We start from the raw sequence: 16,340 nt of genomic DNA, 5'->3' as shown, positions 1-16,340 counted from the left end.
AGTAGGTATAAATATAATTGAAGCTTTCTCTTTCTTAGGTACCCTCTGAAAGTCGGTATCAATTATGTTTTTTTTAGTATTACGTTGATGTATTTAATGATTTTTTTATTAACTGATTACATTCCATAAAAGCCATACATGAATCATTACTTCATTCCATCATGATAAGAAAACACGAGTTTAAAACCAAAGTGAGCAAGGGCGAGAGTATGGTTGATGCTCTCGCTTCGCCCGCTTGCGTCCTTTGACTCGCGTCCCAAAAACCGACAAATTCTCTCGCGCTCGCGTCTATCATGTCGCATCGTGGACAGCATTTATTTGTCGAAATATCATTCTTGACCATAGAGTAAATTCTTATTTTCCTAAACCTTACCACAATAGTACAATATATATGTAGACTCCTTTGTCTTTCCCATTAGGAATAAATTCATATCATCATCATCATCAACAATAGTAGAAGTTAAAACAAAGAGTAATAATATATTAGGATATGTAAAAACAAGCATAATATAATTAATTAACATTATACTGTCTATTTTGTGTTTCAAATATTAACGAGATTTTTATAGTAAATTAGTTATTTTTCTTTTTTTTAAATTTCGCGCGCCTGCGGAATCCGATCCGTATATTTTGTAATCAATATCACCCTGAGAGGGCACTGCGCGCGCAGTATTTTTCTGACATTTCCTGTAACTATCTCTTTCTACTATTCGGATCTCTTACTCCGTCCTTTTGTGACATTTTCGCAAGTTGTGCATTGGCTCCTTCTAAAATTTTTATAAAAAAATTACATTAGGGCATGGTCGGTAAAGTTTTTAAGTCTACTAACCGTGATATAAAATCTATAATCGTGGTTAAGTTTTTTTGTGCCAAGTGCAACTAAACTATCAAGATTCCGCCGATACTTCAAAGCCTACCCAGTGGGTGGCTTAATTTGGTAAGATTTTCATTAAATAATTTTCATTAATTATATCTTCTAGTTAAACTGGTCTCGGAACAATTAATTCAAGGAGATTCTTAGTCCCGGCAGCAGCCGCCACCTGGCGTTATTTTTTGTGACGTTTGTCCGTTTCTGTAGTATTTAGTGTGAAACATATTGGTATTTGGTATGAAGAACACACGGTGTGACTATTGCTTTATATTTGTTTAGTTAAATGGAACGTCTATAAGGTACCTTTATTAATATTCTCCTCCTTAAACTACTTCCAAAAAATATGAATCACCAGTATTTGCCTTGTGACTTTACGTCACTTATCGGATTCGGAAACGTGTGACATGAGTAGGTTGTATAATTCTTTGAAATTCATTAAATAGTTTAGTAGCATAAAATTTTCCATAATAATTATTTACAAAATTTATAATCCTTAAATCCACACATTTCATTTTATTGAATTTGATGGTTGAAGCCTTGGCTCTTGCAGATATCTAAGTTTAGTTTGAAATAGTATTTTGAGAAATTTTTTCATCACTGATGTAAGGGTACTTTTCTTCTAGGTGGTGTTTAAACTAACTCTCACTTTATTTAAAGGAATTTGTGTAAAAAATTAAATATAAGTTCATATACCCATAACCTTACATTATAATCATACATAAGTTAATATTTATTAGAGCAACCATTTAAAATTCTTTTGTAGTTAATAAATATATTAAGTTATACATTTTTTATCTACATTTATTATTCATATTTTTAATGGTAAAGAAAAAGCGTGTTTAGAGTGTTATCTTTTTATTTTGCATGGTTGATTTTTCATTATTTTCCTTGTTATATGTTGAAACACGCTTTTTCTTTATAGGTCTGAGGTAAATCAAAAAAGAAGAAAGATTCTTTTTTCATTTCAAGCAATAAACAAAATCCTAGTAAAAGTATCTTAATGAAATGAAGAGTTTTAAAGAAAAGCAAAACAAATTTGATAAAAATAGGCCAGGACTGCCTGAGCCAGCGGAAAATGGAAAGAAACCATTTGACAAGAAGACATACAGATTGAAGAAATACAGCAAAAAGTATAAGCTTGAGCAATGGGAGGAGCAAAGAAAAAAAAGGCTGCTCCAAGAGTATGAAAAGACTGTAAAAAATGATCCAATGGTTGGTACATATAAACCTAAAACATTTGATCAAGATGTTCCTGACTCAACCAATATTGGCAGATTTGTCAAACATCCAGATGTACTTGAAAAAGAACTTGTAAAAACTAAAAAACATCCCTTTACTAAAGCAAAAGAACAATTTAACAAGGTGAAAGAGGAAAAATTAAAAAAGCAACAAGAAAAAGAAAAGTCTAGACAGGAAAAAATGCAGAAATTGGAGGAATATAAAAAAAAGAAGCAGGATAGATTTAAGAAATTAAGCAAAAAGAATAAGAAAGGGCAGCCAGTTATGTCAGGACGCATGGAGATATTACTAGAGAAAATTAAAAGTACTAATTAATTTTAAAATTGTATAAATTTTAAGCACACATTGTTGTTTTAAATTATAACAAAAGTGTATAGGTAATCCTCACAAAATAAGTTATGCTAATTTGCAGTGTTTTTATGAGATTAATCTTATTATGATGATGAGTTGGTAATGTTTTCATCTTAGTAATAGCAAATTGATATAAAAGGTTTGAAGTTGTATGAAGTTTATTTTAAATCTCATTGTTTAAACTTGTGTTTCTGTACAATTTGAAATAAATGTGAGTGATTTTATATTTTTACATTGATTTCCTCTTCTAATACTTAGAAAATTTATATGTTGAGCAGTTATAGTCTTGCATACATGGGTAATTTAAAAGCATTTAAAAATTATTCTATCCAAACTAACCTAAGAATCTTAGTCTTGAGACACCTTTAAAAGTATTTGAGAGATGAGTATATGAGATACGGCATTCAGAGCACAGTATGCTCTGAATGCCATATCATATACTAATCACACATATACATGTGTGATTATTACTACAATATAGTGGTTATAATCAGATAAAAGTGAGATGAAACTTGATTCAATGTTTATATTGTATGCAGGTTCATAAAATGGCATTTGTAGTTTAGATAGTAGATTTTTTTACAAAGGTGTTAATAGTTCACTTCATTAGTTATCTTAATGAGAATCTGGGTTTTATGTACTGATTAAAGAGATCTAATTTAAAATGTTTTAATTTATTACAGAAAAAATATTGCCATTATTACAGTTGCTATTTTTGTGCACAGTCTAAAAATTTATCACAACTTATACTCGACAAAGAGTGGTAGGACTTTTGAACGAGTTACGAGGCAAAGTATATTGATAAATTCAATGTAACGCAAATCAATTTGCCCTATTACGCAATAAAGGACCCATCTTAAACGGTTAGTTTGTAAAACGCTGGTGCTAAAACTTAACCTTATTTATTATCTGTAAATAAACACACTTCAGTATTGACTATATTTTTTGTATACATAATAATAATTCTTTTGTAAGAATATGCGTGCAAATTTATCTTCCATTATTATAAGATAGAAATTTCGATTACAGTATCATTAATTTTATAATAGTCAATTAATATATTATTTTATCACTACGTTAGCATATTACTATAATATTATCACATCAATATTAATTATGTCTTTCAGAAAAGTAATATATTAAGTCGATTTTTAAAAGCACTAGTGGAGAGATTTTTGAATGGTTTTGGTAAATTTATTATAAAACTTCATTGCCATACAAAGTGTTGTTTTCATAAGAAGAAATGTAACAACTATGCGGTTTGGTCAGTAAAAACGGTTATCGTCATAAAAATACTTCTAGCAATGTTCATTTACATAAAAAAATCTTTTGTCTTAGATACTTAGAACCCTGCGTAGAGTTACTTATAAAACTTGTTTAAAGCCAAATCAACCTCATTAAGGTTTCAAATGTTATTCATTTGAAAACGAAAGACAATCGATATTAATTTGCGAAATTACCTAAATGTTGTTCCGTGCGAATTGGCTAAGATAACAAGTAAGTAAATCGGGGCGTTACGGTTTAATTAGTTCAGACCTAAATGGCGTGCCAGACGTGTGATTTTTATAATGCTAATTAGTTTGTTTAATTTGATAATAAACAATAAAACTAAATAAACATCATACAAATCTCACTCGTGATAAAACCAGCGTTTAAATTGTTCAAACGAGAGCAATCTTCATCAGTTTGCCGCGGGCTGGACGAGTGACGGTCTGACAGATTGATTTCATTCTAAATTTTAAATCGAACAAGTATTGTTCTATTAGTCAACGTTGACTACAATTTGAGTTTCTTTTATCTTCTGCATAATTTAGCAACAACCGAACGGTTGTTGCTTAAAAGTTTGTGAAAGCTTTGAGAATTTCGCTACTAAAGGTACGGGTACGTATTGTTTTTGACACATATTAATGTTATATTTCTTTTGAAGTGTGGAATTTTCAACGTACGAAGCGTAGCATAACGTAACGTTAGGAAACTTAAAGAATGTCGCGTAACATTGGCCTTGCTCGATAACGTTGCATGACGACACGATACGAGCGAGGTCTTTGCCAGTTATCTAATGTACTTAGATGCTAAAAATCATTTTGGCCATTTTGGCCACACAAAATTGATTCGATTAACTATTCGTAATAGGGACGTTAATGCAATGCACTTGAACGTCGATGTTTAGTTTAACGCTTAGAATATAAATTGATACGTCGATCTTATTTGTTAAATTATATTTGTTTCTCTCGTGCATAACTTTTTGTGAGACGGCGTGTAATGTTGCCTCGCGGTATTGCAGACAGGAGCGGGCTCGTCCGGCGCGTGTAGCGGTGCCGGGCGACACGCGACGCGCTGCTGGCGCCGTGCGCTCAACGTTGACCCGCCCTGGCTGCGGCGCACGCCGCCCCGCTGACGTCACACGCACAAGTATGTACCCACAAACATAAACTTCAACATTTGCAAAAGCAATATTGAACTATCCTTAGAAGGTCCTGCGCAACGGTGAAGGTATAGAAGTTATTCATAAGAATTGTATCTGAAATTGAGGGATGACCGCCGTCCTCATTTGCTATAATCGCGATGGCTATAAGCTGGAAATGTTGCGGTAAATGAATAATAATTTCGTAGCTGACACCCGGGGAGTAGCGCTACCGGGCCACCGACGCACAGTGCCGAGTGTCCGGGCGTAACCGAGCAAAGGAACCGTTGACTTGGTGTCGACAATCGGCGGACCGACGATCTGTCGATCTCACCACCACATCGCATCGAGAGGTCTGTTTCAAATGTCTCTGTTTTAAGTGGCTTAATTTAACCGAATTCACTCGTACACGTCATCAGCAGATAAAGCCGAATGAAACCCGGCGCCATGAGACTGGCCGACGAGGAGCGCGTGTGTGTGATGGAGGGAGAATGGAGCCCCTCGGGGGTCATCAGACAGGTGGTGGAGGAAGGACAGGAGGACCCCTTCTACGTCATGGATCTCGGAGAAGTAGTGCGTCGCTACCAGCACTGGAAGGCTATGATGCCGAGGGTCGAGCCCTTCTACGGTGAGTCACTTGACCCGCTTCGTCGGTGCTGGATTACTCATGTCATTGATTGTATTTAAATAAATAAATATATTTCTTACGAATGCAGCCGTGAAATGCAATGACGATAAGTTGCTGGTGCGGGCGTTGGCCGCGCTCGGGACGGGCTTCGACTGCGCCTCCAAGGCGGAAATACAACTCGTCATGGATATGGGCATCAAGGCCGAGTAAGTGTTTACGCACATTTAGAAGAAGAATGAAAGTAGCCGTTGGACGGTTAATTGACTTGGTTTATCTTGACTCAGGCGCATAATATTCGCGAATCCCGCGAAGATGGCCTCCCACATCCGCTACGCCACGGCGCGAGGAGTCACCACCATGACTTTCGACTCGGAGACGGAGCTGCACAAAATCAAGCAGATCGCGCCCGACGCTCGGTGAGTACCCGAACGACGCTCGAACGAAACGTGCGGCCTCGCGCCATCGCCGTCCAAGTTCATCACGTAAACGGACTTCCGCAGGTTGGTGATCCGCATCCGTTGCGACGCGGCGGCGGCCCAGTGTCCTCTGGGTGTCAAGTTCGGTTGCGAGCCTCTCACGGAGGCCCCTCGTCTGCTCAAACTCGCCGCCGTCTTGAAGCTCAACGTGAGTACCGACCGGCCCGTTCGCTTTGATCGTACGCGTGTACCGATTTTCATGAAACGCGAACCGTGCAGGTGGCGGGCGTCTCCTTCCACGTGGGTTCCGGCGCCGGAGAGAGCGCCGTCTACGCTCGTGGGATAAAGATGGCGCGCATGCTCTTCGATCTGGGAGACACGCTCGGCCTCGACATGCGAGTGGTCGACATCGGCGGCGGTTTCGCCGGCAACACCGACTCCGATCTGCGAGACGTGAGTTCGCTATGTATTAGCAGTGGCGTAATAAATAAGGAGATGCCCTACGTCTGCTGATGCGCGACTTGCAGGTGGCCCGAGTGGTGAACGCGGCGATCGAGGCGAACTTCGACGAGCGCGAGGTGCGCGTGATCGCAGAGCCGGGCCGATACTTCGCGGCCGCCGCGTACACGCTCGCTACCATGGTGCACGCCACCAGGCAGGTAAGGCGGGGTGCTCCTCTCTCCGTGGCTGCTCCCACCGGAGTGTCTATTTCGATTCGAGTTCACGATTGTACCGTTTGTCCCAGCTGACGAACGCGTCGTCCGAGTCCCACACGATGTACTTCATCAACGACGGCGTCTACGGCTCCTTCAACTGTGTGCTCTACGATCATCAAACTGTCGTCGCCGAACCGCTGGACGTGAGTCACGGCAGCCATTTTAATTCTTGAATCTTCCGAGATTGATCTAGGTAGATAAATAATTGATTGTTAATATTCAGGCTTCCGACTCCCGGCCCGAACCCTGCTCCGTCTGGGGTCCGACCTGTGACGGTTTGGATTGCGTGATAGCCTCTTGCCACCTCCCCGCTTTGCGCACGGGTCAGTGGCTGGTTTTCAAGGACATGGGCGCCTATACGCTCCCCGTGGCCTCGGCTTTCAACGGGTTCCCCGTGCCTAAAGTCAAGACGATTGTCGATAAACGACTTTGGTGAGTGTGACTGACATCTGGCGTACCCACGCGATTGAGACTATTGATTTTTTTTAAATATCCACCCATAAATAATAAATTCATTAATTCCAGGGCTGTTCTTAAAGATCTTTGGCCGCTGAACGAGGCCGACGTAACGGTGGACAATTGCCCCCTCGGCCCTCAGAGCCCCGAGTCTTTGACCCCTCGCTCGGAAACCCCTTCCCCCACTTTGGAAAACCCCCATCACACCGTATTCGTGGAGTGCGCGCTCAAGTAGTGAACCCCGGAACTCGTTACACGTTTTAGCACTTGGTCATTTTAATTATATTCAATTTAAGTGAGTTATGTATAGTGTGTCTAAAGCCATCCCTATCAATTCATATTATGTATTCGTATTTTAATAGTCTTTTTTTATTGAGGTTATCGGTATTTTTATATTTGCGTGTAACGTGTCGTTTTACATTAACTGTAGTGCAATAATGTTTTACGTATCGCTTTGTAACTAACTAACACTTGCATTTTTTAATGGTTTGTCTTAGCCGATTGTCTAAAAACATAAGTGCCCGGAAAATAAAGTACCGCCACAGTATTATTTCTGTCTCTCTCTGTGTAAATGCAAGAAATGAGATAGATATAATTCACAGAGTTGTTTTATATGAGTGGCCTTTGTGTATTTGGACAATTATAAAATCATTTTGTTAAACCTTTTCAGCATTTTTATCAAAGTTACTATAATTTACTGTTATCATTCGATTGATTTAACTTGTTTAGTGTTTCTTTGTAGTGGTGATAAATTAAATGTATTCATTGGATATTTGGCTTTTATTTTACAACGATGACTACCATTCCGAAGTTCCGTCTGTCCAACGCTACTTAAAATGTTTTAATCATAAAATAGTGCGGGCGTACAAAGTACACATGTCAGAAGTAAAACTTCTTTGTAAATTAATTATTACTACGGTAAAAGCCCCAATAGATCATATATTATGATCACTCCATGTATGTGTATATCTATATTCACAGTGTTTTTACACGTACGTTTTATACGTTCTAATTATTTTTCTCAATCTCACCTTCTCTTAATCGTTCTCTTCCTTTTCTTCGACAAAAACGATGCACATCTTTGTGACGTGAAAAAATTTACCCTAATGCACCTAAATAAGTTTCACTTCAAATAACATTAAATAATCTGTCACCATTTTGACAAGAGTCCTATCGAGAATAAGGCAAACCCCGCCATGCATTTTTAATCTATGAATGGTTTTATAAATGTTTACCGCTCTTTTTCTAATTATTGTTGTGTCTATGGAATTGGCGGGAAAGTTGTCCGCGACTTCATTTTGTAGAACTAATAAATTAGTGAATTTATTTTCTTCTTTGCTTTGTAAATTTAGTAATTACAATGGCTATTTCTTCGCAGTCTTGCCGAATATGTTTATCAGTGTCTGAATTCAACGTTTCTTTATTCGGTACTTATTGTACAAATACAAATATGATTGACAAGATATTGGTGTGTTTAAAAATTGTTATAGAGAAAACAGACAGACAACATACTATTTGTTACAAATGTGCGGAGAACATCGAACGATATTATAATTTCATAACGACTGTAAAGAAATCGCAATGCGCATTCGATAAACAAGAACATTTTTCTAAACGTCCCACGTCTATAAACACTCATATAACTTCCTATATTCGAGAGGAAGTAGTCGACGCCGACTGCACTTTTTCCTGTATGGAGTTGCGCCGTAACAACGAGAACAAAGAGTCAAAGCAGTCGAGTCCTTTTTTTTCATATTTTGCACCTCCACCTACGTTTCAGCGAGAGTATGAGAATTCCCGCACGCGTTCTCAAAAAATACAGATCCAAGACTTTTTGAAACGTAAACCGGAGAAGCCTAAACAACTTTCAGGCGATATATTTGAGTCTCAACCTGACTTCGAGGAGTCGGATCGCTCTCAATGGAAATTGAGCAACGATCAGAGTCTCATGAAGAAAATAAAAGAAAAATGTTTCGGTCGGTCTGATTATTAATTTAAGAAATAACGAGTAAAGCCCGAGGATGATTTTGATATCTGCCAAAATAGTGTAACACGTATGACACGCCAGCAACCAATTAACTAGTTCAAGAAAACCACGTATGTGATTTGTGATACATATAAAGAATGTCATAAAAGAGTAACTTGTATGGTAATTTATTTCCAAATGTTCTTTATTACCTTTATAATAATATCAGTAGTTTTTTAATAAATTTCCTTGCAATGGTAAGGATTTTGAAAATAAATAATATCACTATACATACTTAAACGGTATAAAACTTTTATTCAGTATCATACATTAACGGCACACACACATTGCCTTCGATTACAAACTAACTTAAAAATAGTACATTTTGCTAATAGAAAGTTTAAATTTACATGTATTAAATACAAATGACCTTTTAGCAATAAGGCCGACAAAGGAATAAACGCGCAGCGCACATTATTCAAAACAGCCATTCATTTCGTAAATTTACATTTTAAGCATAACGTTCAGCACTTAAGATTTTTCTTATTTGGAAAAAATAAACAACTAAATAATTGTTAGTAGAGTCATTAAATTTATCAAACAACAATTTCGGAAATACGAATCACAAATTCATTTATTGGATTATTTTAGCAAATTTGCACACTGGATCCGGCTAAGTACATCTGCAGGGCGTTTCTGTGTGGCTCATCCATGGCTGCGATTCTCGGAGGAAGTAATCCGGGGTTAGACTGCGACAGGAGCGACAGATTCTCCACTAGGAACCGTTTCGGATCTTCAATACCTACGAAACCGTTCAGGAAGATTATTATATTTAGCCCAAGTTAAAAATGGAAAAATCGTCTGTCGGTACATTAGTACAGAGATTCGCTCACTAGCCAAGGGGTCGGCGCTGTTTGCGCGTGCGCATGCCAGCTGCGCGTACTGCGCCTGATAGCCCGGAGCGTCGTCCACCTCGATGAAGTGGTCGTCCGGCAGAGAAGTCTCGTCCACGGGCAGCTCGAACAGAGATATCAGGGCCTGGAACGAACCGAGTCGTAGATCAGATTTCGCAGAAGGAATGCGAAGACCGGCGAACTCTCCGAGAGAGGCCTCACCTGCAGGAGCCCCGGCCAGAGATGCGCGAGAGACCCTCGGACGAAGTGTGCGCTGTCGCAGAGCAGCTTCACGCAGCCCACCGCCGACGCCTTCCGCTCCAGAGCCCCGCTCACCTTCTGCAGGTCCGGAATCAGCACTCGCTCCACATACATCGCGAACATGCTGCAACGGAGAGAGCGCCGGCCGATAATTCTAGTCGCTCCGCTCACGGCCCTCGACTCTCTTACTCTCACGCACTCACTTCGCCTGGATAGAGTCGATGACGTCGACGAGCGAGTCGGCGCCGAAATGCGCCGCGAAGAATCCCAAAAAAGCGATCAGACCCCGAACGTACTTCGTCGTCTTCGAAGAGGAAAGCCTTTGGAACAGCAGAGTCATTATCTGCTTCGTGTACGGCTGCATGTCGGTGCTGCGGAAGGAGAAAAGAAGCTTGAATCGCGACTAACTCGTGTTAGACTGTCCGCGGCGCCTCGGCAGGATGGGAAAGAACTCACGTTCCAAACTTGTAGAGCATCGTCTGCAGCAAATAGAAGCCTTCGTGGTCGTTGGTCTTCGACGCGATCAGTTTTTGGAAAACACCCAGCATCGCCGACTAAAAGTGGTTTTTTCGTTTGAATTAACGAATTAGGGAAATTAAAAAGTAAAGCGAAGGCGAAATCCGGTCGCCTCACCAGTTTGCCGGACGTCCTGACTAGGTGTTCCCTGGTGGCGATGAAGGCGCAGAGGAGCCTCACCAGGGGCCTAACGTTGGCCGCGCGCTCCCAGAGAGGAGGCGCGACCAGGCACGGCAAGAGGGCCCCGTACGCCTCCCCGTCCTCGCCGGCCCCTCGCTCCCCGCGTAGCTCCAGTAACAGCGACAGCATTTGGAACACGTACGGCATGAATTCTGCGAACCATTTCAAATCATATAGCTCTAGTGACGCGTTCGACCCGCGTTCCGGTCGTCCCGACGCTCACCTTGCACGTCGTTCTGCAGCACCTCTTGGAAGATCGGGAAGAGCGCGTCCTCGAAGGCCGCGATCGCCTCGGGATTCGCCTTCACCACCAGGCTGGTCAAAGTTTTCACATTCATCATTCGAGGCACGATTGATATAAAATTTATGAAATTTTCCTACTGCCAATCGTATGCAATACTTACGAAACGGACAGAGACAGGGTCTCGAACAAGTAATGGTTGAAGTGGGGCTTGCAAGGGTTCTTGGTGACCACCGCCAACAGACTGGCCAGTTTGGGAAGGGCTTCGCCCAGGTAACTCAGCGCCGACTCGCGTAGGCACGAAAGGGTACGGAGTATGGCTGAAAATCATCTTCACTAGTTTGGAAACCGCGAGACTTCTAGCCAAAAATAAACTTTAAACAGTATCGAACGCGCACCTTTCATGACGTATTCGTTATGCTCCGTGGGGTCAGCGGCGTTACCGAGAGCGTTGAAGAGGGCCGCGAGCAGGACGGGGGCTTGGGGTTCGATGACCTGACGGGGCACCATCCCTCCCGCGATCATCTTCTCTACTGCACAAGCGCCGTACGTACAGACGACGCCGCGTCCGTTAACGTGTCGGACCTGTGGGGGTCGGACGCGTCGTTACACTTTGCCGTTTGTGAGAATAAAAAGTGTAAAGTGCTCTTGCAAAAGTGCAACTCACCAAAAGAGGAAAAGCGGTCACGAGGAGATCGTTGGGCAGAAGTGATCGGAACGTCATGATGTACTTGAGGGCGTCGGCCTTCAGCACCGGCACGTCGTTCACTGGAGACAAATTCGAGGCCCAGTTCACGCAACGGTCATGATGAACGATTCGAGGCAGAGGCGACCAAACTCACCGTCAGGTTTTTCCAGCTCGGGTAGAACGTGCGCCTGCGCAAACTGAGCTAGATCTACGAGGGGCGAGGCGCGCGTGACCCCGGCTGCTTGAGTGCTCCCGCGCGACGCTAGCGACGTCACCAGGAACAGAGCCGTGTCCTTGCCGCGCCACGCCGTCCTGCCGCTGTCTTCGTACTTCTTCAGCATCACCTGTCGAGCGAACACCCTTCGCGTTAGCGGTTGTTGTCTATTCGTGGAACGACGAGAGCTCGCAGTTCGTTTCCGTCACCTCGACGTATTGGCCGAACGTGGCCATGATCTTCTGCTCGTAGTGCACCGCCAGAGTCCTGACGAGGTCACAGGCGGCTCGACGCCTCGTGTCCACGTCGGAGCCCTCGATGTCTCGCCTCACGTACTCCTCGGGGTTGTCTTCGAACAACTCCATATCCGACTCTGAAATGTCAATTATTACCTCAAGTCAGTGTTCGGTGGTCGGTGTCCGTGGCGAGGAAATACGGGGGATTCATCGCTATCCACGTACCTCTAAACTCCATGTTGGGTATGACAACCTTTTCACAGATGCTGCTGAGCGTCGCCGGGTCTTCGAATAGACCTTTATAGCTGTTCTTCTCCGCAACTTTCGCAAGGAATGTTAGAGCGTTTGAAACTAACTGGAATTCAGAAGATGTGAGTCGCGTTGCACAATGAGCACAATAAGAGCAACAAAACACTTACACCATCATATTTAGCCTTGGTGCTAGTAGTCAGCAGCACATTCCAAACGGCCGTCACGAACCCTGGGGCGTGGGGACCAAATTCCTCTTCATACTTCAGTGCATACAAAGCTGCACATTCGCACACCTCAGTACGTAATTCTTCCATTACACCAGGTTTATCGTCATCGTCCTGGCAAAAAAATAATTTAAAGATTGAAGACAACGGTTCACTTTAATATCATGGTGATTACTACTACTTAAAGCACAGGGCTTAATACGGAACACTCTGGCCATTCACTGTGACTCTCTTACACACTCCACAACTTTGAGAACAGAGCTCAAAAAACCACAGTTCATTACTTAAAACACATGTGACAAATATTAATTTGTACGGAGCGCTTTCCCTACTGTAGTCTAATTTAGTACTTTAGTTAAGAGATACAAAATTCCAACTCACATTCGTTTCTAGGCATGGGACCTTGACTTGAAGCAAATTCAGCAAATTAGGCATCCATATTGGCATATTATCCTCGAAGAACTCTGGCAGATCTTGGTAATTGAGGGAGTAGAAAACCTTGCATATAAGAACTAGGGAGTTGTATATTATCTTTAGTGCTTGAGGATTATCTGCATGTTTTGTTGTAAGATCTATGGTAGCCTGAAATAAGTTTCAGAAAAAATGTGATTTTATAAATTAAAAAAAATCTCTTCATGACACAATCTAATATGTATCATATGAACTGGAGTGGAATTAAAATTACGCGAATACCAGATTCCGGTCACAAACCATCTTTATATGACTTTCTACTGCCTTCAAATCCATCGAGACAGAACGTCGGATTAGTTGGATGCTGTATGAATTATTCTGATGTTGACTTTATCGCCGAAGGCGTCTTGCAGAGCATGTATCTTTTAAAAGCAAACTTACAGTGGCAAATTAAAAAGCAGATAACTCTGCCAGCTAGATCCAAAAAGGATATTGCTATAGTAAAATCTGATTACATAGTCATCGCTCAGCCTGTTTTTGGGGACAAGAGGCACTTTCCCCAAAGTTTCTGTCAGCTCTCTGTTCCACCCCGCTCAACACTGTCCAAAACTGCTGGAAGATCGCTTGATCCCTGAGGCAATTGAGTCCAAGGGAAGGCGCTAGCCGATAGTTTGAATATAGCGAAAGCTATCGATCGCGTGTGGCATGAAGCACTTCTCTAAATGCTTGTGACTTCTAATCCGTTAACACCCTAGCGTTCAACAAGCCTGTCTTTCTTTGCGATTTTGTATTTGATCAGTGCGGAAAGAAACTTGTGTCCTGTCGCAGTCGCAGATCTGCTTTTACCAAAGAGCGTTTCGAAACGTCGATAACAAGTCACCTTCTGAGAGGCTTCATTTCTTGACGTTGCGTAAAATTTGGGTCTCTCGATGTTGTACCGCATTTACTATGTAAAGAGCATTCGGAGGAGTTTGTCCGATTAACTTCAGCTGAGTTTCATCATCTGAGATTGAGGGAGAATATGAAATTCCACCTATATCATCAGAACATCTGTAGTTCTACAACTGAGAGTTTCCTAAAGCATTATTTTAGCTGTGCACCACAGGTATGTGGAGCCATCTGCTTTGATTGTTATATGTATGGTATATATTCAATCTAAATATATATAACCATAACATATCTTTCTAAAACTATATATGTTATTACATTAATATGATATAAAATCATATACCAATAGCTTTTATCTAAAATATGCAAGTTCTATAAAACCATCAATACACTTACAGTAAGACTGACAAGTATTATTAAATTACGTGTAATGGCCGACTAATAACTAAGAACACCATAGCACACTCAATAGTAACTTCATAGTTTAATGCCAAATTATTATTGAACACAAGATTTAAGATTTATTTACAATTACATATTACTTACTAACAGGAAGAATTTTTAGCTTTTATCCCATTTATAGTGAAGTTATTTAAAACTTGATTAAATTACTTAGCTAGCTCTTAATGAACACTTTGAGTATAACTGTAAGTGTGAATCCTCCACATAGCTTTACAAGGCTTAATAGATTTCAGTCAATTTTATTCAGTTGAGTCAAGACTAGAATATTATTTAATAAGATTAGGGCCAAAACAAAAACTTACAACAAATAAGTCAGTCAACGGTTTAGCAAAGTTTTCCAGGACATGCTTTATTTCTTCCCAAAGCTTTTGTGATTTAAATTCATATCTGTAGCGTTTGAACAGTGAATGTGCTGTTCTTAATATTCCATTTATAACATGAAAATCACCTGTAAAAGCAATTTCTGTGAATAAGGATTTAATGCTTAAATATTAATTACTTATTATTATTAGTAGTTAAGAAAGAAAGTATACCCGTGGCAAACTTTTCCACCATTTCTGATATAAGACCGGGCCATCTCTCAGGGAAGTCAGTCTTGCCAATAATGGACACAGCATCACTAAATTGTCTCTGAATGGACTCCGGTGATTTTAACATTAGAGATACTATGAGAGTTTTTATGGTTTCCCTGTCAGCTGCATGGATGCGATCCTGCCCAAATTCCTCCTAAAATTTATATATGATTTAATTATGGCTAGATACAGCAATGTTAAAATATCAATATTTTTAAAATTTTACTATCTCAAAATATATCTACATAATCAGAGATATGAATACACAATATGAAATGAAATTTTGTTACATTATAACTGGTCAAAGTGGAAGAGGGACTAAGTACTGGAGATAAATATTTTTTTTATTTCTTACCACAGACCAATTTCTTTTGATGTAATTCTTGAATGTAATAGCTGCAGCAATGCGAATTGTAAGATCTGCAGATTCTTTGTCAATGAGGTGTAATAATAGTATAGCATAGTTTTGGTTAATTTCAACACTCTCTAAGAATTTTTCAGCTGAAAAGAATATAAATTTAGCATTTATATAAAAAAGCGATTAGTAATATTCTAACTAAAAATAATAAAGGATAAATAAAGATAATAATAGTAAATTCAACATGTTACATTATTACGAGCGATTTGTACAGCTTTCGGTTTAGGTTAGAAAAGTGTTTTTACAGAATTTTTAGAGTAATATACAATAAAACAAAAGATATACATTTATACATTAATAAATATGCTGAATAATGATTGTATTAATGGATAAAGAAGTTAAGTATACACACCCGGCCTACGAATGTTCGGGTCCGGATTAAGTGTTTGTTGTAAGTAATTAGCTAATGTGGCGAGATTTTCATCAGTAACTTCCATTATATGACAATAGATTTAACTGCTTGGCCGTTGAAATTTTTTATATCAAATAACAATAAACAATAACTTTAAAAAATACTCAGATAGTTCACCCTTCGGCCTTCACCGTTTGCAAGTAGGCAATTGAAATTTCAAATTTGATTGATGACATAGACTACATAAAACTTCAAAATTTTAGCATTCTGTGCGAAGATCATTATGAAACAAAATTTAGTGCTAAAACTCTAAGTCTGAATTGCGTACGGCAAAAATGTTTAGATTTTTTTTAATCAGTCATACGCACAAATTCATGACCCTCAATTTCACTTTCCCTATTTCAATAGATATCCAGATTCCAGACAACAAGCAAACAGATTTCAAATATAGTGTCACGAAACCTTTGAGCGTTAACACTTTGACA

The 16,340-nt window shown here is 40.1% G+C and overlaps 2 protein-coding genes across 6 annotated transcripts; one reads left to right on the top strand and one right to left on the bottom strand.

The window, feature by feature from the left end:
• Positions 1-697: 697 nt before the first annotated feature.
• On the top strand, positions 698-7,851 carry LOC111000390 (ornithine decarboxylase 1). 5 transcript variants are annotated; one of them, XM_022269796.2, is made up of 12 exons: positions 698-937; positions 4,746-4,873; positions 5,075-5,218; positions 5,288-5,493; positions 5,582-5,699; positions 5,778-5,909; positions 5,994-6,117; positions 6,189-6,362; positions 6,437-6,568; positions 6,655-6,768; positions 6,849-7,057; positions 7,151-7,851. In XM_022269796.2, the coding sequence occupies exons 4-12, from the start codon at positions 5,298-5,300 to the stop codon at positions 7,314-7,316; spliced, it is 1,365 nt and encodes a 454-aa protein (XP_022125488.2). In that variant the 5' UTR covers positions 698-937; positions 4,746-4,873; positions 5,075-5,218; positions 5,288-5,297; the 3' UTR covers positions 7,317-7,851. The 5 variants fall into 5 exon arrangements, with proteins under 5 accessions (XP_022125488.2, XP_045484136.1, XP_045484135.1 ...); XM_045628180.1 differs by lacking the exon at positions 698-937 and adding an exon at positions 4,036-4,342 and having other exon boundaries at positions 5,075-5,214; positions 5,286-5,493; XM_045628179.1 differs by lacking the exon at positions 698-937 and adding an exon at positions 4,036-4,342 and having other exon boundaries at positions 5,285-5,493.
• Positions 7,852-9,342: 1,491 nt separating this feature from the next.
• On the bottom strand, positions 9,343-16,069 carry LOC111000382 (exportin-2). Its single transcript, XM_022269787.2, has 19 exons — positions 15,856-16,069; positions 15,441-15,586; positions 15,047-15,239; positions 14,816-14,961; positions 13,134-13,334; positions 12,696-12,866; positions 12,502-12,631; positions 12,250-12,413; positions 11,981-12,170; positions 11,806-11,906; positions 11,537-11,723; positions 11,302-11,458; positions 11,121-11,212; positions 10,835-11,049; positions 10,658-10,755; positions 10,405-10,572; positions 10,163-10,325; positions 9,941-10,085; positions 9,343-9,849 (listed from the first exon to the last, which is right to left on the bottom strand). The coding sequence occupies exons 1-19, from the start codon at positions 15,938-15,940 to the stop codon at positions 9,695-9,697; spliced, it is 2,907 nt and encodes a 968-aa protein (XP_022125479.2). The 5' UTR covers positions 15,941-16,069; the 3' UTR covers positions 9,343-9,694.
• Positions 16,070-16,340: the final 271 nt, after the last annotated feature.

The sequence above is a fragment of the Pieris rapae genome, chromosome 5 (assembly GCF_905147795.1).
Source record: "Pieris rapae chromosome 5, ilPieRapa1.1, whole genome shotgun sequence".
NCBI lineage: Eukaryota > Metazoa > Arthropoda > Insecta > Lepidoptera > Pieridae > Pieris > Pieris rapae.
The sequence above is the reverse complement of the archived record's forward strand: the minus strand, read 5'-3'. Positions and strand labels throughout refer to the sequence as shown.

Bases quoted from the DNA above. Each gene is read 5' to 3' on its own strand.
- LOC111000390 (XM_022269796.2), top strand. From the start codon at position 5,298: ATGAAACCCGGCGCCATGAGACTGGCCGACGAGGAGCGCGTGTGTGTG. The intron at 5,700-5,777 runs GTAAGTGTTTAC...ATCTTGACTCAG, and splicing joins GATATGGGCATCAAGGCCGA to GCGCATAATATTCGCGAATC. The intron at 6,569-6,654 runs GTAAGGCGGGGT...CGTTTGTCCCAG, and splicing joins TGGTGCACGCCACCAGGCAG to CTGACGAACGCGTCGTCCGA.
- LOC111000382 (XM_022269787.2), bottom strand. From the start codon at position 15,940: ATGGAAGTTACTGATGAAAATCTCGCCACATTAGCTAATTACTTACAA. The intron at 14,962-15,046 runs GTATACTTTCTT...TTGCTTTTACAG, and splicing joins GGTGGAAAAGTTTGCCACGG to GTGATTTTCATGTTATAAAT. The intron at 10,326-10,404 runs GTGAGTGCGTGA...TCTCCGTTGCAG, and splicing joins ATCGACTCTATCCAGGCGAA to CATGTTCGCGATGTATGTGG.